Source organism: Spermophilus citellus (genome assembly GCF_964194105.1).
Source record: "Spermophilus citellus genome assembly, chromosome: 2".
NCBI classification, from domain to species: Eukaryota; Metazoa; Chordata; class Mammalia; order Rodentia; family Sciuridae; genus Spermophilus; species Spermophilus citellus.
Window position 1 is genome coordinate 158,568,283 of NC_138183.1, and position 26,200 is coordinate 158,594,482.

The following is a 26,200-nucleotide window of genomic DNA, read 5'->3' on the forward strand; positions in this document are numbered from 1 at the left end:
TAACCCCAAGCATTATCAGAATTGGAAGATGTATACACAGTGATTTCTTTATCCCAAGTATTCAACTAACCAAACAAGTTTTCCTTATTCATCTAATATTCCCAAACAAAAAGGACTGTTAATATTTTAAATTATGAATACAACAAAACAACTAGAGTAAATATGCTTCTAACAGCTCTGGATCCAGATTTTGGTAATGCTCTTACTCGACGAATGTTGCTTATTGGGATATCTGTGAAGACACCTGTAGGAATGGGTGCCACTCCTGGACTCGGCGGAGGCACAGCAGCTGCTGGAGCCTGTAGGTGGAAAGAAAAAGCTCTCAGTAACTATGGCTCAATCTAAGCATAAATACCTGGTACACTACCAGTGACTCTTTACAGATGGCAAAGTAAAAACTAAAAGTTTTGAAGAACAACTAGTTATATCCCCAGGAAGCAAAAGGGACTTGAAATTGGTTTTACTTAGAATTCTGAAATCATGTTTTAAGTATCATTTTTCTTTGAGCCTAATTTATGTCAAAATAATATTATTTTTGCAAAATTATCCTCAATAAAGCAATCAAAGCATTATTAAATTAAAAGGATTAAGAGATGAATATAAACAAACTAGTCAATTTCCTGAACAATATTAAGGAAAAACAATGCTAAATCTTTCATTTTAAAGAGAACATCTGGGGCTGGGATTATGGCTCAACAGTAGAGCACATGCCTCACACGTGTAAGGCCCTGGGTTCAATCCTCAGCATCACATAAAAATGAATAAATAAAAAATAAAGGTATTGTGTCCAACTACAACTAAAAAAATATTAAATAAAGAGAACATTGAATAACTAAATAATTTTCCTCATTTTTCGCTGATTATCTTAACATCTTACCCAATAAAACAGAATTTGGACATATAGATTTAGTCCTTCTGTAGACTCATTAAACACACATAAACTTAGACAACCAACTTGCAAATATGTTTTTAAAAATGGGCTGAGTTGGTCATGGTGGTACATGCTTATAATTGCAGCAACTCAGGAGGTTGAGGCAGGAGGACCACAGGCCAGCCTCAGCAACTTAGTGAGGCCGTAGTCAACTTAGTAAGACCCTGTCTCAAAACTGAAAAAAAGGGCGGGGTATGTAGCTCAGTGATAAAGAGCCCCAGGGTTCAATCCCCAGTATCAAAAAGGAAAAAAAAAAAAAAAAAAAGGCAAGTACAGAGGGATGAATACCCAAATGCAAATTGTTAAGCCACTGATATTAGAAGAAAATGCAGTTTTGATTAAATTATTTCATTCATACTGTATGAAATGGTCTAACAGACAGGACAAAACACTCTGCAGGGACAAACTGAAAAAAGTCAAATATAACTCACAGGAACAACTTTAGTAGGCACAAAAGAGTCAATGTCCTTCTTGATAATTCTGCCATCTGGTCCCGTCCCTAGAAGAAATACATAAATATCACATATACGACAGCATGCCACTAGATCTCCAAGGAAATCAACATTGTCCTGAAGTGCAAGTTCCTAAGGGTTTGCTACCAAAAACACTCTATAGGGGTTGCAGTCTTACCCCTAGTTCTTCAAGTTCTCCCTTAAAATATCAGCGTTTATTCATTATTCTTTTTATTTTTTATGTTTTTTCAGTACAGGGGGTTTAATCCAGAGACAGATGCGAGACAAGTATTACTCCACTGAGCTACATCCCCAGGACTTTTTTATTTTATTTTGAGATAGGGTCTCACTAAGTTACCAAGCTGGCCTTGAACTTGTGATCTTCCTGCTTTAGCCTCCCCAAGTAGCTGGGATTAGACATATGCCAAATTTCTCTCTCTCTTTTTTTTTCCTTCCGTACTAGGGATTGAACCCAGGGGGCTCTTAGCCACTGAGCCACATCCCCAACCCTTTTACATTTTTTATTTTGAGCCAGGGCCTCGCCTAGTTGCTGAGGCTGGCTTAGAACTTGCAATCCTCCTGCCTCAGTCTCCCGAGCCCCTGGGATTACAGGCATGTGCCACTGCACCTGGCCTATTTCTCTTTTAGATTTCCATCTAAATAAGCTGTGATTTTTTTTTCATCTTCTTTTAACTTGGGAAATACTGGCAAAAAAATAATGCTGAGCACAGTTTACACATCTGTAAGAAAAACTGTTCCCTACTTGTTAGCTAAATAAATAAAAAGAAAGGAAAAAAACAAACAAAAAATTCTCAACCTGAAATAGAATCTCACTTTACTTCATAAAGAATTCTCTCTACAGGGTTGACAGATATGTGAGTAATTGTCTGGACAAATTGGGCTCGTCAAATTTTCACCCCCCAATAGCATGAATTTTAACTTTAATTATCTCATCTTGAGGACTATTCATTCCTTAGGTGGTCTCAGACATTCACAGCTTTCTCACAGTAGCCAAAGCTACTGGTTAGAGACAAAGAATCGGGTACAATGCCACATATGAGGAAGGACCTCTCCAAGTACTCTCCATAGATTTAAGAGATTTAGTATTATTTTTATTTAATTTCCCCCCTCCTCCAATCTGTAACAGCATACATTTAATGTTAGACCCAAGGACATAATCCTGACCTTTAATTTTGATAGATTTAGACTTTAGTTATTATAATACCTTTTATACTGGCCTACTTCTAGAAAAAATTTGGTCAAATTGATTCATCTTCCCCCATGGCAGACTTTTAAAAGGGCTCTCATTGTGTGCAGTTCTTCCCAATTCCTTTCCTTCAATATGAAAACTGAGTTGGCTAGGACTGTGTTTATCCTCACCAGGAGCTCTAGAACAGAGGTGTCAGCATCCCTTAGATTATCTTCCTTTATAAAAGATAGAAACCATAACCTCCCCTTATAACCAAAGCTGAGCTAGACACTGAGATGTGCAGCCCCACCAGGGAGGAAACCTGTAGTATCACCTGCCTTATTCCAAGCTTCAGCCACCTATGAGAACTTCCTAACCAATAGTAATTAACTGAAACCTTTTACCCTTCTTTGCCTCTCTGCCTAAGAAGACATAGCAGACACTCATGAAGCAAAATGACATAAAGGGAAGAACAGTGAACTAGCAATAAAGTATGGAGGGTTCTTATCTAACATAAACTAGACAGATGACTATAGTTACATAGTCTCATCTAGTCCTCATTTTCACTTGTAGGTCAGAGATTATAATATCAACCCCCATTCACAGGAAAGTTGTGAAGACAAAATGGGATAGTGATGTAAAAAGTTCTGTGCACCAAAGAAATATAAAATATTATATGGGCAGCCTTGAGTCTAATCAAACTCTGAACCAAGGTTTAGGGTTCAACATAGTTTTTCCCTAACTAATTATATTTTGGTCAAATTTGCAAAATAATCTGTTGATTTACTCAACTTTTCCCTTAGTTTTTCCTTAATTGGGCTTATTTTTTTTTCTTTCTCACATGATGCTGCTCAGAGTTGGGAGGTGGATTAAGTATCGTTGCTACTCCTCCTAGCTAATTCTAAAAGTTTCTATCTCCTCAAAAACCTCAACCCCTTTTGAAGTTCATGTCATCTGGTTATACAGCCTATTCTTCTTCATGTCTGTCTCTCATCTACCAATTCATAACTATTCCCATTTACTCAGATTAATTGCATCTTAACACACTGTCCTCTTGGGAACCACAATCCACTCAAAACCCAGATTTCTAAGTTACTCAGCTCCAACTTTTCCCTCCCACCCACAAGAAAACCCCAACCTCTAAGGTCAAATCCTAGACTATATTATTACTAGTACTTAAACTAGTACTAGTAATTCTAGATATCTCAATCTAGAATTCAAGCAACCATCTTGCTAATGCCATCACTGTGATATAATAAAAAATATATTTGATCTTTGTTCTAGGTTCCTGGAATGGACCTCCTGAAACCTTTGGAATTTCCTGAGTGGAAAGTAACGAGCCCCTTCATACCACACCAGAGTTTTTGCTAAGGAAGGGCCTTAGGTTGGGCTCTTAGATAGCTACTAGGATGGGGCTAGTCAGCCAGAAAAACCAAACACATGATTGAGGGTAATTAACTTTCAATCCCCTTTCCCTTCACTCTCCCCATCTCCTTCTTCCTCTGCTGTCCCACTTCCTGGGAGAGAAGGAAGATTGGAGATTGAGTTCAATGACAAAATGGCAAACGGTTTAGTCAATCATGTCTTTGTAATGACATGTCTATGAAAATAAACATTTTTCCTCCAGTACTGGGAACTGACAAAACGTCTACCACTGAGCTATATACCCAACACTGAAAATAAAAATTCTTTAACAGTGATATTCAGAGAGCTTCCAGGTTGGTAAACATATCCATGTGCTGTGAGGATGGCATGCCAGAGAAGGCATGGAAGTTCTGTGTACCCCCCACTATACTTTGCCCTATGCATCTCTTCCATTTGGCTGTTTCTGAGCTATATCCTTTATAACAAATCAATAGTAGTAAGTAGTGTTTACTTGAGTTCTGTGAGTTGTTCTAGCAAATCACCAAACCTGAGAAGAGGTTCTTGGGGATTCCTGATTACTAACTAATGATTAAGACATAAAGATGACACCCAGACCTTGCAACTGAAAGTAATTGAAGTAAAGGGAGTCTTGCAGGACTGAGCCCTGTGGACTCATGCCAAATCTAGGTAGCTAATGTCAAAATTGGACTGAATTCCTGGCATCAGAGAATTGAAGGATATGGGGACACCAAGCTTTTGGTGTCAGAAAACACACAATAACTGATACTGATACTGACACTCTGAGCTCACTTAGCCCAGACCACACCCTTCCCCCAATGAAAAAATAATCACTTCTGCCTCATCAAGATACCACTCCACTGATTCCTTTACTCTCATTATCCATGACCTCCCTCTGGTCTTCACTTTCCTCCTAACCCAGTTTACATTCTATGGATTATTCTTATAATCCTCCTTTGCAAAACCCTAAGTCTATTTATCTTTCTCAGTGTCAACACCGAGCAACTTAATGTTGCTATATAGAAATACCTGACAGAAACACAAACCTAAAACAGATACACAAACCTGCCCAGAAATGCAACCATTTCCTTTAAATTCACCTTTCTGATCTCTGAGGCTACTACTTTCTAATTGCTCTAACCACAAAAATTTCCTCACTCATTAACCAGCTAATATCTTCATTTCACATTTATTTATCAAACAGTAGTGACCAAAAAGGACCTCTTGTCATCTTTTACCACCAAACTGATAAAGCCATCCTATATTTTCTCTTCTATGAAAATAGATAAAAATGTTCTTAATTTCTATAAAGGCCAATTACATTCCTTCTTCTTTTTTTTTTTTTAATGTGGTGTTGGGGATCAAACCTAGTGCCTCACGCATACTAGACAAGTGCTCTACCACTGAACCACAGCCACAGCCCTTTCGAATTCCTTCTTAAGAACTTTGTTCCTTGTGAAACCATCCTGCTCATAATCCCCTTCTATGTCATCCACTGATCCTTTTCTATTAGGCCACTGATTCTCAAGGAGAGCAATTTAGCTTCCCAGGGAATCCCTGATAATGTCTTAAGACATTTGTGTTTGTCCTAAATAGAGATTGGAACTACCACCTTACTAGATTGAGGCCAAGAACATTACATCATATAATGTACAGGTCACAGCCCACACACAACAAAAAATTATCTGGTCAAAAAAATCAATAGTGCCACTACTGAGGAACTCCATACTAGATTCATTCTAACACTTATCTTCAAAAGCCCTCCCTACATATATTTTACTTTATTATTATTTACTTTTACTTTTTTTTTTTTTTTTCAGGATTGAGTGTAGAATCCAGGAATGCTTTTCCATTGAGCTACATCCCTAGCCCTTCTTATTTTTATTTTCAGATAGGGTCTTGTGAAGTTGCCCAGGCTGGCCTCAAACTTATGCTCCTCCTGCCTCAGCCTCCTAAATTGCTGAGATTACAGGCACTTGCCACCATGCCCAGCAAAAACCCTCTTAGGTCCACATCCATCTAAAGCTATCATTATTCCTATGCCTTTCTTCATAGCAAGCTTTTTTTTTTTTTTTTTTTTCCTTTTCAGTACCAGGGATTAAACTAAGGGGCACTTACTATCTCTCTAGCTGTTTTTTGTATTTTATTTAGAGTCAGGGTCTCACTGAGTTGCTTAGGGCTTCACTAAGTTGCTGAGGCTGGCTTTAAACTCCTGATCCACCTATCTGAACCTCTTGAACCGCTGGGATAGAAGGTGTCAGCCACCATGCCCAGCAACAGCTAGACTTCTTGAATGAGTTGTCCACAATCCTCTCTCCATTTCACATCTACTTCTTGACTTATTCAGATAGGTTTCCACTCAATCATTCTTCTGAAATTACTGTTGTCCTCTATAAAATCCTTGATTGAGTTCTGTTGATTCCAGGTAAAAAATGTGTCTTAAAGTTGTTCATTTTTTTTTATTTTCACCATCCTTGTCTAAGCTACCATCATTAGCTCCAGCCATCTTAACAGATAACTTGACTTTCAGTTAATCCATTTCCTCAAAGCAACCAAAATATTCTCTTAAAAAACATAAATCATTTTATTTCACTTCCTTGCTTATGTCTTTCAATGACTTCCTATTATACTTTAAATAAAATTTCAACTCTTGATCAAGATCTATAAGGTTCATAATAATCTCATCTCTGTACTTCTTCCCCAACTCAATCATCTTCTACCACTAGACCAGACCCACTGCTCCCCATGTTCCATTACATTCTTCAAACATGTCAAGCTCTTTTCCATTTTAGATTGTATACTGCTGGTCTCTCTGCCCCAAATGATCTTTCCTCTGTACTTCACATGCTTGGCCCAAAGCTGACTCCTCATCTTTCAACCAGATCAAATGTCACTTCATCCAAAAGATCTTCTCTAACCACCATGTCTAAAAGTAGTCATGACCGTTCATATATTTATCCTGTCACTAGTGTATCACTCAGCTTATTTCTTTCTTAACACTAAAATCATCATTTAATAAAATACATTACTGTAATAGCTAATACCTAAATATTCTTTCTCTGCACAGGCATTTATTTACTCATGTAATCCTCACAACAAATCAGGTATTATTTTTATACACAAATGAAGAGAATGAGACACAAAGTTCACATGGCTAGTACTAAAAGAGCTAACATTTAAACTCAAGCAATCAAGCTCCAGAGCCCACACTTCATGTACATAACATAATTTGATCATTCTCATTCTCCAGAACCTTCCCTTTCCCTCTTATCCTCCCTCCCTCTGATCAGAGCCCACTCTTAATTACTAAGCTATATATCTCCTTTCTGTTCACTTTTTTTTTTTTTTTTTTGTACCAGGGATTGAACCCAGGGCCACTTAAGCACTAAGCCACATCTCCAGCCCTTTTTATTTTTTGAGTCAAGGTCTTACTAAGTTGCTTAGGGCCTCCTAAATTGCTGAGGCTGGCTTTGTACTTGTGATCCTCCTGCCTAAGCCTCCCAAGCTGCTGGGATAATAGGCAGGTGCCACTGCACCCAGCTTTTTTCTTTATTGTCGACCATGCAGGCAAATAAAACTGAAATCTTATGAACAAGGATCTGATGTATACAGAACTTGGTGAATATTTGCTTAAATAATAATAAATGAATAGCCTAACTGCCTGCATAGTAAAAATAATGGGATTTTCCCTTCTTATCTCATTAGTTAGTGTTGCCACCTATCTAATGAATGGTCTTTCTTAACTTGTTTAAATTTTTCAGATATAAATAATAATCTAGTCCCTCTTCTGTCTTCAAAATTTATTCCCACTAACACTGCTATCTTGACTCTAATCATATATACGAAAGGAATGGCAACATACAAGTGAAATAGCATAAGATGGACAAAAAAAAAAAAAAGAGTCTGCCAATATTATAAGAATCCTGTGAAGTCCAAACAATTTATAACCTTCTATCCTTGTATCTTGGGATTGGCTTGATTTTTAACTATAAAATAGTAGTTTGTAGGCAGATGATAACCAGCACTGAGTGCCCATAGCTGGGCAACTGGGGAACCAGCCATATTTTTCCTTGGTAATTATGGCAGCATAAGGTGGTGGGAAAAAAACAAGACTTTAGAGATATAACAAATCCAGATTCAAATTGCAACTTCATTATGTAACAAATAGGAATACTCCTTAAGATTCTGTTCTTACCCCAAAAATGGTTAATTCTTACTTTAGAAACTGTTGTTCAAATTAAATGTGGTACATTAAATGACCAACATATAGCATTAGCCATCAAACCAGGTTCCAAGAATACTAATTCCCCTCCTTTTCCAAGTAAGTATTTAAATCACTTTATATTAAACTAGCTTAAGTTTATCCAAGAATACAAGAATTTATGTGCCAGGTAATAGTAACAATATGAATGACAACAAATACATATTGAGTACTTACATGCTAGATACTTTTCTAAGCACTTCACCTTTATAACACATTTAATTCTCATCATTCTCTATATACATTACTATCTTAAATTCATCTAAAGACATAGATAAGCTAAATAGTCATTCACCTAAAGATGAAAACATAGAAAACAATAAAAAGCTAAGATTCCAAACCCAAGTGATTTATCACTGTGCTACATCCCCAGCCATTTTTGTTTTTTATTTTGAAACAGGGTCTTGCTTACGGTCTTGCTGAGTTGCTGGGGCTAGCCTTGCCTTAGCCTCCTGAGTCACTGGGATTACAGGCATGCACCACCCCACAGCTGGCTAAGCTGTATGTTTACTTTGGGGAAAAAAAGATGAATAAAGCTTTTTCCCTTGCCCTTAGGGAGCTTTAGTTCAGTTTTATACGAATTTTATTATTTTAAGTCATTTAAAATCACCCCTACTTCATGTTTTGTTTTGTTACATTCAGTAAACCTAGCACTAATAAAAATATCTTCTTATTACAAAACCAGGTCCTAAAACCCAACTTTGCTAAGCAAAAATGTGTGTTTTCACCAACTATTAAGCAGTTCCCATGAAGGTAGGGCAATTTTTAAAAGGTATCTAAATTCTTCAGGAAAATCCTAAGAAGACTAAATAAAACATAATAATGTTTCCCTACTCTGTGGAGACAATAAAGGGATATTTTCCTCCCTCATCATCCTATTATTATATACAGTTGTACACACTGGTTTCAAAGAGGAAATTCAACTATATTTTAACTTTACAACTCCATGCCATAGACAGAGTCTTACCTTTTACTTGTGTAAGGTCAATTCCTTTTTCTGTTGCCAACTTCTTTGCAAGAGGGCTAACAAATACCCTTCCCTTTGGTCCAGCAGGAGCAGCTGGAAAGGTGGCTGAGGGTGTAGGAGCTAAAGGTGCAGGAGTTGGAGGAACAGGGGCCACCTTTGAAAAAAGTTTCAAATTATTACTTCATCACGCAAAGATTGGTCTGAAAGATTTAAGTGCATAATTTATGAATAAATTAAAAGGTATTTTAATTAAATAACATGCATCCTTTTCCCCAAAGATCTTTCTTTCTGCTTAACCAACACAGTGTAACAATAGGAACAGCAAAAACAATCCTTTATGACAAAGACAGAACAAAGTCAAGTTATCTTAGGAAAACATGGAGAGGTATTGAATTTAATACTGCTGACCAGTATATAATATCCTTACAGCCTCTCTTCACTTCAATCACTTGCCATTTCTTTATACTGATTAAGTACATCACCAACATAGCTTTTGTCTTTATTTAATCAAATTTCAAAATACAAAATTATGCTAGAATGTTCCAAGTTGAAAAGTATCTTAAAAAAATAAACTAACACTGCTACTTTCTAGCTCCCTGTGAATGAAGGACACTCAGAAATCAAATTTTCTCCTACAGTAATGTGCACCTTGTCTGAACTCACATGATTCTAGCATCTGCAGAAGCTTCATTGTGTTATCTATCTATGCTTGGAGTTCACACAAGTTCATGTTATAGATGTATACTGAATACATTGTATATGGTAATATACCAAATTCTATGTAAAACAAGTACGCTTGTCAAGCTTCCAGTGCATTACAAATATATACTTGACCTACTATAAAATGTAAATACCTAAAAGGATAAAAAATGTCAGGCATCATATAGTAAATGTGACTATGTCACCTCCACATTTTTCTCAGCAGGACTCAAGACAGCAGTGGGAAAAAAGCTAGAAAGCTCAAACTACTGACCATTAAAAGCATGGCACAGTGCCAACTAACCCTACAAATGTTAACCAACTATCCCCTTCCCTATTCATATAATCTTGGAGCTCAAAGGAACCTAGGACATCATCTAATCACATCCCTTTAATTTATTCTTTAACAGGATAAATGTTCCCTTGATTTTGGAGCCATACCTACCGGAGGTGGGGTAGGTGGTGGTGCTTGTGGTTTTAAATCAGTTACTTCAGTTGGCCTATAATCAGCAAATGCTGCTATATCTGACTCTTTTTCTACGATGATACAAAGTGGGGTTCCCAGAGGGACATCTCTTGTGCCTTCAGGAACCAGGATTTTTGCCAGATAACCTTCTTCCTGTACTTCAAAACCTTAAATAGAAAGAAAAAAATTATGGTAATTAAAAGACTCTACTATTAATACAAACTCACAGTAGAGTTTTAAGTACAGGTTTTTTTCATTCTAACTAGTTACATAGCCTTTTTATAAGCTATTTAACCTGGACCTCAGTTTCTTTATAAAATGGGCAAAATTATACTACAGTCATCATTGGATTTAACCATTTATAGATCAAAATTTTATACTGTTCCTGAGTTAAGTCTATGATAATTGCATCTATACTGAAGATGTACATAGACTTTTTTCTCTTGTCATTATTCCCTAAACAATATAGTGTAAGAACTACTTACTTAGTTTTTACTGTATTAGGTATTAGAAGTAACCTAGAAATGACTTAAAGTATATAGGAGGGGTCAGGGAATAGCTCAGTAGCAGAGGTCTTGCCTAGTATGCACAAGTCCCTAGGTTCAATCCCCAGCACATCAAAAAGAAAAAACAAAAAACAAATATATGGCAAATATGAGAGAATGCATATAAATTCTATGCAAATATTATGCCATTTTATGTAAGAGACTTAATTATCTGCAGATTGGGGGGGCAATTCCCCGCCCCCCTCTAGATACCAAGGGATGACTATACCTACTTCAGGTATTTTAATGAATTTAAATGAATATTTCTTAAGAACTTAGAAACAATACCTGGTACAAATACAGCTGACCCTCCAAATCCACAGGACTAAAATCATTTGAAAAAAATAATGCATCTGAGCTTAACATGTACAGATTTTTATTCTGGAACCAATTCCCTGTGGATTCTGAGGAGCAACTGTATCTGCTAAATAAAACTATCAGAGATTAGAGAAAATAATTAGTTCTCAAAGTTATTAAAAATATTTCCAAGGACAAATCCCATGCAGACTTACAAGACTTCAAGATAGTGTCAGCTGTACAGATAAAAATCACAGCCACATGGACGTCAAATTAAAAAACATCCCAGATGAACAGTGATGTTCAAGTTCAATTCTAAAAGTTTCCTTGGGGCTTTTCAAATAGGTTATATTTAGTGTTATACTAAATATTTCAATGTGAAGAAATGCAACATTACTGGAATGTCTACAGTGTTGACAACTTATATTTTATTCAGCTACTGCTTTTCTTATAAGAAACCAAAAATTAGAGTTGCAAAAGTAAAACTAAAAGAAGCCACTGGAGAAGATAAATAAGTTTTGACTCCTAGATAAATAACCATCTTCCCCCAAAAAACACCCATTTATGGAGAACTACAATTTACAAAAGAAAAAGAACTGTTCTGGTAGAGTAGGGGAGGGAAATGGGGCATTGTAGGGTCCTACTCTTTAATTCTCCTTTGCCAAGATGCCAGTGAGTAACAATGGGGTTTAAGAGAATACAATCTGCCAAGTACTATTGCAGAAGACGCCTAGGATCTTCTACTACATCTCTGTAGAACAGACAGGCTCCCTTTATTGACGACTATGGAGAAAAGGGCAAGAAATTCATAATACCTACAAATATCCTAAATATTATCACAAATATAAGATTATCTATATGCATTTTATTTCTGAGCATAAAAACAAATCAAAAAAGGGGGAAACATGGAAATGTACTATTGGAACATATTAATATGCATGTCATTTTCAAACTATGAAAACAATCTAAACCCTGGTTTTCAGCTTTCCCTTGAAGCCATCTTAAATTTTTTTATATTTTCCTGCCTTGGGAGTGATTTTCTCCTCTTCTGTTTTTTTGCCCAGTTTAGACAATGGCAGTTATGATATAGCTTTTCAGTAACATAAAAATAAGGCTAAGAAGCAAACTCTGGCCTAAGAATAATCTGAGTTGACATTCTTCTTGATTCAATGAATGTGATATGTACCTGACAAATTTGACCATATACATTTTTGTTATAAAACTCTTGTCCCAGGAAATGAATCCTAAAAATTGTAAAATTTCACATCATCATTCACTTGTGACAAGAAAGAATGACAATCCTCTTGCTCACTGGAAAACTTAGTGCCTCAACCATTAAGAGCTGAAGAAATCTCACCTATAGTGGCCTTGTCAGTCTCTATTTCTGCCAATAAGTCTCCTTCACTTAGCTTCTCACCCACTTTTTTTTCCCATCTCTGAACTGTACCCATTGTCATTGTAGGAGAAAGGGCAGGAAGAAGTACCTGTAGAAGTAAATACATAATACTGCTTAATATTAAGAAGCATTGGACACAAAGCACTCAGGCAACCTTATATAGTTTCAGGGAGTGATAGTGACTTTGAGAGTCCAAACAGTCATCACATTGAAAGCTCAGTGCCTCAAGAGCTTTCCACCAGTTAAATACTCCTTCAGATCATCTCAAGTGTTACAGGGTATCAGCCATACGCAGACACACCATCCAAAGTTCAAAGTAACAGGTAGATGGGAAGAATTTTTTTCCAGATAGTCAATTTCCCCAATAAATATCTAATCATAGAGCATCTTTTCATCTTTCTATAACATTTAGATTAAGATAGAATTTTGGAGGGGCTAAGATTGTGGCTCAGAGGTAGAGCACTTGCCTAGCATGCGTGAGGTTCTGGGTCCTATCTTCAGCACCACATAAAAATAAACGTATTGTGTCCACTTACAACTAAAAAATAAATAAATAAATAAAAAAGATAAATTTTTTTGCCAGGTATGGTGGTGCAAGCCTGAAATCACAGCCACTCAGGAGACTGAATAAGAGGATCACAAGTTCCAGGCCAGCCTGGGCAACTTAGTGAGATCCTGTCTCAAAATAAAAGATAAAAAGGACTGGAGATGCAGTCAGTGATAGAGTATTTGCACAGTATTTATAAGGCTCTTCTGCACCACACACACAAAAAAAGATGGAAGTTTTTTGTTTTTGTTTTTGTTTTTTTTACAAATTGATCTGGTCCGAACTCCTCTGCTAAAATTTTACTGTGCTCCATACATCTTTTCACCCAAAGAAAACCACATTTGTCCCAAACTTCCTAGACATAAGATTTACAAAACCAGTAAGAACTATTCTTTGGAGACTATAGTTAATAAAAATGTACATTGATTCAATTTCACCATTCACAATGTATACATGTTTCAAAACATTATAATTATAAATTCAAAGAATTTATGTCCATTTAAATTAATTCTTTAAACTAAAAATTTTTTAAAACTGTAGGTTTTTTTAAATTTTATTTGGGGTTTTTCTTTGTGGGAGGGTGCTAGGGATTAAACAAGGGCTTCATGAATGCTAAACAGTGCTCTACTGCTGAGCTACACTCCCAGTTCCTCAAAAACTGTTCTTATAATAGTCCTTTCCACACCAACAAAATGGAAACATCTGAATTAAAAATTAAAAATACCTCTGGTTGGTCTTGAGTTGGAAGGAGGCACAAAAATTAAAGAACCTGGCAGGGGGCTGGGGTTGTGGCTCAGCAATAGAGAGCTTGCCTAGCACAGGTGAGGTCTTGGGTTCCATTCTCAGCACCACATAAAATAATTAATTAATTAATTAACAATATTGTATCCAACTACAACTAAAAAAAATATATTAAAAAAAAAAAAAGAACCTGGCAGTTATTAACCATCTCTGGTCACTTTGGGGAAAAACACTGCAGAGGATATTGTTTGGCTTCCTGGACTGGCTGTTGCAAATTATGGGTTAGAGTTCTCTTTATGTGTATATTACTCCTTATATATATTTTATTTGTTTTTAACGTGTTGCTGTAGAATGAACCCAGGGCCTTGTGCATGCTAAACACATGCTTTACCACCAAGCTATATCTGTAGCCCCTTTGCCATTTGAGTTGGTATATAGTCAATCTCCCAAAAATCATATAAGAGCACACAGCGGAATATCTTCAGATTTGGCAAAGGATTCTTAGATTTGACACCAAAATACAAGCAAGCAAAGAAAAATTTAGATAATATGCATTTCATCAAAATAAAAATGGTCTTGGATCTTTGCACCTTCAGTGGACCTTCTGTAAAAATTAATTAATTAAAAATTGGTTTCTTATTTTTATAGTTTACGTGCACACTGAATGTGGATGGTTATTCAGTCCATTAGTTATAATGGACTTCATCTGCTGTCTTCTTAGGCTTTTGTATCTAATTAGCAGTACTGAATAGTCTGATGTTGAGGGGGAAGTAATTTCAATCAAAGATGTCTCCAGAAGGGGGGAAAAAGTAAAACAAGACTGAAAATTCTTTAAAAATGCTTTGTTTGTTCAAAATTTGCCATCTTCATCTGTTTCTTAAAAATGACTGGAGCTGGGCTTGGTGGTGCATGCCTGTAATTCCAGTGGCTCAGGAAGTTGAAGCAGGAGGATCAGAGGCATCCTCGGACTGAGACCCTGTCGCTAATATAAAAAAGAGCCGGAGATGTGGCTCAGGGGTTAAGCACCCCTGGGTTCAATCAAAAAAACCAAAGACTAGAGCCGATAATCTCAATAATTAAGGCACAACCCAACACTTATACATTTACATACAAAGCCGAAGACATAAAATGGATAGAAATGAGGTCTTATGTAATGAGATAGAATCTGTTGAACAGGATGATATAACTGTGTGAATTGTAAAACCAGGTAAAATTTCATCATAAGTGATTGTTACTAATAGTCCTTGAAGTGGAACATTACTTCCAATGAAGAAAATGATTCTTAAACAAAATTTTCAAGAAAAAATAAGTTAAAGCAAGTTCAGATATTAATCCTTTAGAAAAAGGATAACTAGTTTTTTATCCAATTTCAACATTAAAAATATATAAACATACACAGGACTACTCTAATATAAACTGATTTAATTTCTTAGAAAGTGACTTAGTACAATCAACAGTGACTGCATTTATAGCTTTCAGTTTTGTTGCAGTGCTATTCTATGTGTTTACTGCACACTTACTCTTTATTGTCATTTATGAATACTACAGAAGTACTTCACCTATTCAGCAAAAGTAGACCAACACATGTCAAAGGAAAACACTCTTAGGGACACCAAGGTGGCAGAGGCAGGGTATAAAAGAAGGATGCGCTGGAGGACAACACAGGGAGGTGAGTTATGTCTCTGTTGACATTACCATGCCAACTCCTGCCATGGGTTCAGTATTTTAAAATGACCAATGGAGTAAACTGAGCAGTATTCTAATTAGGTTTTCTAAAATAACTAACGGAGAAAATTGAAAATATTCTAACCAGGTCTCATAAGGTGACCAGTAAGATCTTCCATCAGGTCCATATAGGGAAGAAAATGCCTCACAGTTCATCTGCTGTCTTCTTAGACTTTTAAATAAAACACTAATTTCCAGACACTGCGGCCTTGAAGCTCTCTCTTACTAGGCTCACTCTGCTCTACCTTACAGAGTGCTACTTCCATCTTCACCTTCAATAAATCTATATTTCACCTGTTACTTGTGTGTCTTGCTCAATTCTTTGTTCGGGACACCAAGGACCTGGAACCCAACTGGACACCCTGACAATAACAACACCAACTGAGGACTTTCAACAGATGGCACTCCATTTGTACAGGGAGTAAACATAAGTAAAATCACCTTCAAAATCTGGAACATAATGTTTTATGGGTTTTTGGCAGGGGGGAGTACCAAGGATTGAACTCAGGGGAATTCAACCACTGAACCACATCCCCAGCCCTATTTTTTATTTTATTTAGAGACAGGGTCTCACTAAGTTGCTTAGTGCCTCGCTGTCGCTGAGGCTGGCTTTGAACTTGAGATCCTCCTGCCTCAGCTTCCTGAGCCATTGGGATTACAAGCATGCACCTAGACACTCAGCTCTTTTTGTGTCCCCCCCACCCCTTAGGGCTTTATGGTTATACATAGTAGCTGGGTTTATCCCAACAAACACACTCATGCATGGAAATCTATTTCAATTCATGAGCCCCCGATTTCCTTCCTGTCCTCCCCACCCTGCTCCCCTTTTCCTCTGCTAGTCCACTAGACTTCCTTTTAATCATCTATTAACTTGCATTTGATTGGTTCCTTATGTAATTTTATTCTTCCCTCCCCCTTTCCTTTATTTTACTCTAGCTTCCACATATGAGAAAAAAACATTCAACCTTTGAGTTCCTAAGTTTGACTAATTTCACTCAGAATGATAATCTCCATTTCCACCCATTTACTGGCAAATGCCATAATTACATTCTTTTTATTGATTGAGTTGAATGATTGTGCGTGTGTGTGTGTGTGTGTGTGTGTGTATATCACAATTAAAAAAAATTTTGTAGTTGTAGATAGACAGCATGCCTTCATTTTATTTGTTTACTTTTATATGGTGCTAAGGATCAAACCCATTGTTTCACATGTGCCAGGCAAGTGCTCTGCCACTGAGCTACAACCCCAGGCATATATCACAATTTCTTAATCCATTCATCTATCGATAGGCTTCTGGTTTGATTCCATAATTTAGTTATTGTGAATAAACACTGATGCTATAAACACTGATGTGGCTATGTCGCTGTAGTTTGCCAATTTTAGGTCTTTTGGGAAAATACTCTGGAATGGGATATCTGGGTCATATGGTGGTTCCATCCCTAGTTTTAGAGGAATCTCCACACTGCTTTCTAGAGTACTAGTCCACAGTTCCACCGACAATGTATAATTGTGGAACATAATGTTCTTGAGTAAGAATTGCCAAGCATTATACTGTGTAATACACCAAGGCTGAGTGGAGAAAGGTTAAAAGAATTGTCTAAGTTACATACCTGGAAATAGCAACTAAGATCAAAGGTTATCAATTTTCATGGTTAAATCTCCATATACTCACAAATGACAAAACCTAACCATATTTAATGCCAGTTTCCAGTATGTGATAGCCATCTATGAAAAATATATAGATATTAAATCGTTTAGAGCAAATACTCAGCTGAGCCTCACCTGCATATGAGTGGGATATGAACTACCAGGAGCCTGAGCAGAAGGCGTGGGTGGAGATGCAGCAGCAGTAGCAGCAGCTGGAGTTGGTGCTGAGGCTGCTTGTGGGGTAGGAGCTGCTGAGGAATCCAAAGTATAATTTTTAAAGGCCTCAATATCTTCAGGTCTAAGGAAAAGAAAGAATGTGTAAATATAAAGGAGTTATAAAGTAAATTCAGCTCCCACAGAAGTCTTCAAAAGTCTCTACTAGGGGCTGGGAATATATATACAGCTCAGTTGGTAGAGTGCTTGCCTCACATGCACAAGGCCCTGGGTTCCATCCCCAGCACCACACACACACACACACACACACACACACACACAGCCTTTACTTATTTCTCAATTCTTAGTTAAAATATTCTGAAAAGCACTGAACTTTCACAAATCGTGAGGGTTCTACTTACTTTCCAACTGTGATACAAATAATGGCTCCAACTGGAACATCTCTAGTACCTTCAGCAACAAGGATCTTTGCCATGTAACACTCCTCCATGCTTTCAAATCCAACAGTGGCTTTATCAGTTTCAACCTTTTAACACAAAGCAGAAACTTAAGATTTGTACTGCCAGTACCCAGAAATGTCTAGAATTATACAGTTCAACAGTCATATGACAATAAAGCCATTATCATGGACTTGAAAGAAAGAATTCTTTTAAAATGCATTGAGTAAACAAAGAGCAGTTTGGGCCAGGGCGGTGGTGCACACCTGTAATCCCAGAAACTCTGGAGGCTGAGGCAGGAGAATCTTGAGTTCAAAGCCAGCCTCAATAACTTAGCAAAGGCCTGAGCAACTCAGTGAAATTCTGTCTCTAAATAAAATACATTAAAAGGCTGGGGATGTGGCTCAGTGGTTAAGTGCCTCTGAGTTCAATCCTGGTACCAAAAAAGAAAAAAAAAAAAAAGATCAGTTTAGCCAGCTGCTGACCGACCACTTATTTAACCAATTCTAATATCACCTTGTGGGAGGAAAAAAATCTGTTTCTTAAGCAAAGGGTATATTATGCATCCATAAAGCTACAAAGCTGTTCAGCATATCCAGCCCCTTCGAACTCATCTCCATACTTTAAAACTTACTTCTGCAATTAGATCACCCTCATTGATTTTTTCTCCTTCTTTTTTCTCCCAACGGGCAATTGTGCCTGCCTGCATTGTGGGGGAAAGAGAAGGCAACGGAACCTGGAAGAGAAAAAGGAAAAGCATTAAATCAACAAGAGCTGCTTAATTCTCAGCCTCCTTTAAGGTTTCACTCAATTCAGTTTCATGCAAAAAGTTTACTGAGTCCCATTACACACTGGGTCCTGGAGATAGAAAGGGAGTTCTTGCCTACCAGAAGTTTATTATTTCCAGTGGCAGGCTTCCTCCTCCACAGTCTAGTGGGTCTGACAAAGCCCTAACCTCAGCAGATGTTTAACACACAGCCCCAGGCTTGGAACTCTCCTTTGAATGGAACAGACCTTAAGAAGGGCGTTCAAGAGCTGCAGCAAAGCTAGGTATTGGACAAGGCGCGATGACAGATACTGGGGAGGAGTTGGAAGATCACTGGGGCCTCTGGAGGTTCCCAAGGCCAAGAAGAGTGCCCTGAAGGGCAACCGGGTCCCAGGTTGAGAGCTTACCTTCTGATGCGGGGGGAGACTATAACTGCGGCGGCTAGACGAGCCCAGAAGTTGCAACAGTAAGCGGTTCCGCGGAGTGGCGCCAGAGTTGGGGCTCCAGCCGCCCAATGCCCGGACCCCGCCATACCTTGTGGTTGTGCTGTTGCAACGAGCGGGGCCAGACCGCCGGCTCACACACTGAGCTGCAGATCCCTCCCAGGAGGCCGTCCATCGAGCTTCGAGTCCCGTCCTTGGGGCTGCATTCTGGGCCCGTCGCGCACAGACGCGCCACATAATGCCACTGATTCCCCCCACGCCCCAAAACCTATACGGTCTCCGGAGTGACCTCTCCTAGAGCAACGCGGCTTTGCCGTCAGCCACTCTGCGCAGCCGCACGTTGTCGTAAAACCGGTTCGGAGAATTCACGCCGCCCCTCCGCAGTCCAGTGCGCCCCACCAACGCTCTTCCTCTGCCGGGACCTGGTCTGGGAGGCTCTAGGCCGGTGAGGCTGCTACTTAGGACCCACCCGAATAGGCGTGTTTCAGCGAAGCTGCCGCAGGCGCCCAGTTTGGGAGGCCAAAGAATGGGAGAAGGGAGGAAGGTGACGGAGTTCTAAGAGAGGCATCCCAGAAGATAGAAAGGAGCACAGTCGTTGTGGGGTCGGGGCCTAACAAGGCGGAGAGAGCCTGGCTAATAGCGGCGTTGTGGGAGATGCTGGGGGGAGGGGGGTGGCCTTGTTTTGACATGGAGCTGGGTACGCGCCCGCAGAGTGGCCGGGCGATCGATGGGAGCCTTAGATCAGCGGGCAGCGGCTTGGAGTGTCGCTTCGCGAGAAAAAGGTGCCAGGAACCGCCTGCGGGGCTGTCCAAGGGTTCGGGAGATGTGCCCTTGGTTTCTGCAAGGCCCAAAGTGACCCGGCTTGGGGCCTCGCCCTGTGCGGGCTGTACTAGGTTACAAAGATTTAATTTCAGGTTTGTAGCCCCTCCGGACACGGCAGTACCAGGTTTTCCAGCCAGGCGGAAGGCACATTCCCACAGTCAAATGTACTCTAGTAGGATTAAACCTACTTCCTGTATGAAGATTTTAACAAGTTTGTAAAACAGATTTGTGTTACCTCCTAATCACCACAGAATTCCTTTAAATAGCCCAAAAGCCTTGCTTTAAGGTGCAATCATGAGAAATTTATTGATAGTCTATTTTGTGGTTGTGTGAACATCATAGAGTGCATTTAAACAAAGGTGGCTACAATGTCACTAGGCGATATAATCTTAAGGGCTCACCATCGTATATTTGGTAGATCATTAACCAAACCCCGTTATGTGGCTCATGAGTGTATTTCATGTCAAAACCAAACTATGCCAGTGGGGGCAGGAATCTTTGTACTGTTCTTCGCCATCTTCAGAGTTATAGTATATATAGTACCTGGTAAATAGTGGGTGCTAAATGCATTTTTTAATTAATGAACGAAGACTTATGTACACAATTTGTTAGGTACACCTCTATTGTACAGTTATTTCATAATTAGAAAACAGCTCATTTCTAAGCCGAAGATGACATTGGGAGGAAGTCCCCATTGTACATATGGTCAGTCGGAACACCAAGAACACAAGAAGAAATTGGGGGGAAATCAAAGTCTGAAAGCATTCAACTTCCCTGATAATTAATTTGGAATAATAACAAAGCCTCATGAGACTATTTCGTACCTAAATTGGGAATGTTTAAGCAGGCACAACTGCCCAACAATTTTATGTAGACATAACTGAGAAATAAAATTTCCAGATTAAATGAAAATGCATGTTTGAAATAATTAAAATTGAGTAGTAATTTTGTAAAATTTTTACGTATGAGTAACAATTGGAAGAAGCAATGGAAGATTAATTAATGAAATGGCTTATACTGTAACTTAATAAGTGGTTATAAAAATGCTGAAACTATTTTTAATTGACTAAAATATCTTGCTACTTCCACTGCATTTTAAAGGTTGTATCTAAGCATTTTTTATAAAGTTATTAGGTGATCTGCAGTTTTACTGTTCACTTGAGTAGGCTTGCATAAACCTTGTTTTGCATTTTTCAACAATAGTTTGCATTTTGAATGTACTTTGATTTCCGTGTAGCTAAATTGTAAGAGAGCACAGCTTAAATAGTCCAGGGGTGGCAAGTTGATCCTAGAATTAGGAATTTGGTTAATGGAATTTTGTTTTCAAGTCCTAAAAGAACAAGCCTGGAGTTGCCTAAACAGATTGGATAAAGAAAATTGAAAACTAAAAGACTCAAAAAGTCCTAAATAGAATGGAAATATCACTGATACAAAGTAGGTAGATGGAAAGAGATGTTAGTTGGTACTGAAATATTTTGAATTGTTTTGAACATATTTAACAGTAACATAATGATGGGATAGCCAATTAATAGTTAAAAGTATGTACTCAGGCCAGGCATGGTGGGGTGGCCCATGCCTCTAATCCCTGTAACTCAAAGGCTGAAGCAGGATTGCAAGTTTGAGGCCAGCTCAGCAATTTAGTGAGGCCCTAAGCAACTTACTGAGACCCTACCTTTTATTTTAAAAAATAAAAAGGGCTGAAGATATGGCTCATGGTTAAGCACACCTGGGTTCAATCATAAGTTACCCTCCTCCCCCCCAAAAAAGCCAAACAAAAACACTCAAGGCTAAAGGTTCAGATTTATCACACATTTAAACTGCAGTGCTAAATAGAGCCTACTTAAATTTTGAAGCTTTCAGATTGATTTGAAAATTCTAGTTCTAGTGCTGACCTGTAGTCTGCCATTCACAAGATTCACACTTGAGCCCACCAAGAGGTGGAAACTAGCCCAGGTAAGACAGTGAGACTTCATCTGAAAATGATAAGTAAATACACATTTTTGGCTGCAGGGGTGTAGTTTAGTGGAATAGCATATAGTGTTCTGGGTTCATTTCTCAGCACTAAAAAAGAAAAAGAAATCTCTGAATCTTTCCTTAGTGTTTGTATTTGCAAATTAGAGACTTCTTTTGTCTCTTAGGCTTTTATTTTTACATTTATGGGCTGAGGATGTTGCTTAGTAGTAAAGCACTTGCCCAGCATATGTGAGGCCCTTAATTTGATTCTCAGTACCACCCTAAATAAATAAATAAATGTATTTGTGTATTTACATATAATTTCAAAAGAAGAGCAAAATTACATAATCCTCTGATCATAATAATCTATTTTGTGCTTAATTAGAAATACCAGTAGTAAACTATCTGTAGCAATAAAGTAATCTTCATCTCTACTCTCCAGATAATGAGTAAACATGCTACCAGGGAGAACACTTGAGGAAATCTGCCTTCACTAAATGTAATGGCTTTATGATTAATCTCAGTCAATAAATGAAAATGATTGATGGGATTTTGTTTGCAAACTCCATTTTATTCTCTCTGTGTGTGTGTTTTAATTCACAAATCTGGTACAGGCAGTTAAAACTGGTTATTAATAATCAGAAGCTGCTGGTATAACATAGTTTTCATGAAAACACTGTAAAATGGAGAATACACAATAATAATCTCTTTGAAAGCAATGGTTGCAAACGTCCACGTTTCTAAGAAAATATAATTTTACATATATATGCATTTTAAGCAAGCTATACCTCTTACATAAATTCAGACAATTGAAGGAGTGTGCAATCATAATACTTATTTAATGGAAAAAAATGAAAATAATTTTAATTATGAACAAATGCTTTTAAGTATTTGTTAGATTGGATGTAGAACATAAAGATATTTTCCCTTACAACCATCTCAGTCAAAAAGAGCTGAAAAGTTCATAAGTAGGATTACCATTACCAAGTGTATTAAAACCAAATTCTTTAGGTACAAATTGTGAAGTGTTCTAATCCCAGCTAATTTAGGGAATGAACCGAGAACCAGTCTTCAGTTTTTAAATGACTTTTTTTTAAAGAACTGAGCTCTCAACTAGTTTTGTTTTTAACCAAACATGGTTTAGAAATTATGAACTCTATAAACATTCTAGTTCTTTACTTTTTCTCACGGAAAGAGAACTTTAGCAGTAGCGGGATGGTCTATCCCAGTAGCACTAGAGGACAACACTATACATAAGTCACAAGGACCCTAGAATGCCGCCAAATAGAAGTCTATTGAAATACAATGAATCAATGCCTATACCTGCTCAGAAGCTCCTCTCACTTTAGAAACCAGAATAGTTACCACAACAATTCACACAGTTATGAAAGTGATGTCCTCCAGTAGGATGCTTAGTCATTATCCATGGTACATGAGCTAAAAGTTGGGAAGTTATCTTTTGTGTTCTCCCCTGAATTCAAATTACACTCTTTATGGAGGGATGAAGGCCATGTAGCTCCTTTTCAAAAAAGAGATAAAACACAAAAGTAGAGGACTGAAATTTTTCTGATTTAATTTTCCTGAAAAGTTAAAAATCCACATAATGGTAAGACTATTCACTGAAAGAAAACAAAAACTGATTTAAGAGACAGACATTCAAGATAAATTTACTGTAAATACAGTAACAAACTTTTGGCCTGATAACCCTCATGCTGTCATAGAGCAAAACACTAAAATTCATGCAACAGAGAAACTGGTGACATAAGAACTTTTTCCAGACTTCTTGGGGGAGGAGGAAAAAAACCTGAAAATATACTGTTTTCTTCTGTTTGCTTTCATAATGAATTATTACTGCTATGGCTGGCTTTCCCAAACTTTCCCAGTTATTTCTGACGAAAAAAAATCATTCTTTAATAGAAGACCAGGTAAACTTACTCAAAGACACCTGATGCCTTTTGAACTCTATCTGCTAGAAGACTAATACACTGGATTACATAGAACTACCTCCATAACTAAAATAGCAAGTAGAATCGGACAGGAATTAGTGGCCATTAGTGTAATTGTAATAAAATAAAGTTTGTTCTGAAACCACAGAGGTGTAAGAAGAGACTGTATAAAAGCTACTGGGTTCTCTAGAAAATGCGACACAGTATACAGAATGTGAGAGTATATAGAACTCACACTTGAGTTATAAAAATAGACATGGTTCTCAGACAAAAAGCAAATGAGTACAAAAGAATTCTCCAAACATGAACTATTTTTAAAAGACACATATATATAAAACAAGATGTTATTTCAAGAGTTCCAAGAGTAGTCTGTTCAAGTGGCTGAAAAGGGGAGATGAATTGGACACAGACAGGTCAAGAACCCAGAACTGAGATCTGTCCTACTCTTCTATTTGGCAGTGTATATTGGTGGTCCAGACTGCTTTTGGAAGTTTGTGTGTGTGTGTGTGTGTGTGTGTGTGTGTGTATTTAATATACATATATATATGTATATGTATATATATATATATATATGAATAATGGCTGAGTGGTTGATGGTACTGGTGGATGAATGAGAAAATTCAGGTTGTTAAATAAACTCTGAAAATTGAACACTTGTAGCTTCTACACTTGACAGTGTTGCACATGCGAAATGATTCTAGGTTTCTTCACCCTGAATCAACTTTCCCATTTACAACTCATGCTCCATGCCCCATGGTTTCTATTATACCCTAGAGGATCAGCCTAGACTAAATGTATAGTAGAAAATAACTCCAACCTTGAAATGAGGGGCAGACCAGTAATTCATGTTCAATACGCATAAATCACAAAGAAACACTGAAATTAATGGTCTGTCTCCTCTTAACTGCAAAGAAGATGTTATGAGTTAAAGAAAGTCATGAGACAAAGTCAAGAAGATATGGGTAGCAGCACCTTTCCATACCCGCCTGGATTTTTAAGGAGCCTTTCACTCCTTATTCTTTTCAAAAACAAAGTTCATCTGTTGGAAGAAAAATAAATGGCTCTAAAGTTTAAGAGTCCCCAGAGAAAACTAGCAGTACATGAAATATGCCCTATGTGGGCTGAACGACAAGATGCAGAATCAGATAAGACCAGAAGAGGCAGCCCAAGGTCTTAATTATGGTTTTAGAATAGAATAGCACAATATGGGGCAGCCCTTTTTCCATCCAATCAAAAATTCAGCACCATCCATGTTCAGTTCAAACAATTATTGAAGAGTGGGCTTTCATCTTTGGTACCACCTCACGAGTTATTCTTGGTTTGTGGTATCTGCAAAGAAGCAGAAAAGTTGGTACCTTTGCCTTGTCTGTGAGTACAATGCTGGGACTCTGATTGCTGCAACCATTGAGGCCAATTAAATTAATACTGTAACACACAGGAGTAATGCATCCAATTTCTAGGTTCCAGATAATAGCAGCCATGCCCCTACAGGAGCGGGATCATCCATCCCCATTGGTTAAGGCCTTCGGTTTGTTATCCTCAGAGTGAACAAAACACTTCCCATGGACAAGGAACTCCAGATGAACCCATGGTCCACATATGGACAGGGATTTTAAGTACCAGACATGCTAGGCACAGAAACAGGTCTAGCAGATAACCATCATACTTGGAGAAGCTTCTGTTTTGGCAGCACAAATTAGAAACTTCTTAATGTACTCTGGTTTAAGTCCCCTTTCCTGAGTGAAGCAGCCAGGAGTGACCAGGTTCCAATACTCAGCATTAATTCTCTCCATGGTCTTCTTCCACCCAGGCTACAATTTTCCCTTCCCATCCAGGGATGGCATCATCATCATGAAAAACCTAGGTAAACAAAAAAGCCACAGTGAAAAAAAATACAGAGTATGGTAGGTAGTTTCACTAAACAACTGCTGCTGATAAAAGAATGCAAACATTAGGGATAGAGTATAGAAGCAACACTGGGAATTGTAGAACATTAATCTCAATGACTTGGGAGGCTGAGGCAGGAGGGCTGAAAATTTGAGGCCAGCCTCAGCAACTTTGTGAGATTCTGTCTCAAAAAATAAAAAAGACTGGAAATGTAGCTCAGTGGTAAAGTGCCTCTGGATTCAATCCCTAGTACCAATAAAATAAATAAATAAAAACAGGCTGGGGATGTACCTCAGTGGTAGAGCACCTAGGGGTTCAATCCCTAGTACTGCAAAAGAAAAAAAAAATGTAAAAGGAAGCTTGAGTGTTTATTTCTCTTTGGTTTTGTCCCTGATGTTGCAACTGGTATTTTATTTGTTTGTTTGTTTGTTTTGCCTTAGTTCCACATTTATGAAATGGCTTTTAAAAAATCCCTATTGCTGCTTTGTTCAGAGATATATAAGAATTAATGAATTGTGAATCACAG

The 26,200-nt window shown here is 37.8% G+C and overlaps 2 protein-coding genes across 3 annotated transcripts in view; both read right to left on the minus strand.

Moving 5' to 3' along the window:
- Nucleotides 1-19,394, minus strand: part of DLAT (dihydrolipoamide S-acetyltransferase) — a 37,939-nt gene extending 18,545 nt beyond the window's left edge. Inside the window, exons 1-9 of the mRNA XM_081279644.1 lie at nt 19,031-19,394; nt 18,492-18,593; nt 17,822-17,946; nt 17,382-17,544; nt 12,548-12,674; nt 10,328-10,515; nt 9,184-9,337; nt 1,363-1,430; nt 207-299 (exon numbers count right to left, since the gene is read on the minus strand). Of these exons, the coding sequence (XP_081135770.1) occupies nt 207-299; nt 1,363-1,430; nt 9,184-9,337; nt 10,328-10,515; nt 12,548-12,674; nt 17,382-17,544; nt 17,822-17,946; nt 18,492-18,593; nt 19,031-19,303 (1,293 nt within the window). The 5' untranslated portion in view covers nt 19,304-19,394. The remainder of the gene's footprint in view (nt 1-206; nt 300-1,362; nt 1,431-9,183; nt 9,338-10,327; nt 10,516-12,547; nt 12,675-17,381; nt 17,545-17,821; nt 17,947-18,491; nt 18,594-19,030) is intronic.
- Nucleotides 19,395-19,529: 135 nt separating this feature from the next.
- The window catches only part of DIXDC1 (DIX domain containing 1), a gene marked incomplete at its 3' end in the record, with an annotated part of 79,020 nt that continues 72,349 nt past the window's right edge, over nt 19,530-26,200 (minus strand). For both annotated transcript variants that reach the window (XM_081279646.1, XM_081279647.1), the window contains one exon: nt 19,530-25,647. In XM_081279646.1, coding sequence (XP_081135772.1) covers nt 25,567-25,647 — 81 coding nt within the window. The remainder of the gene's footprint in view (nt 25,648-26,200) is intronic.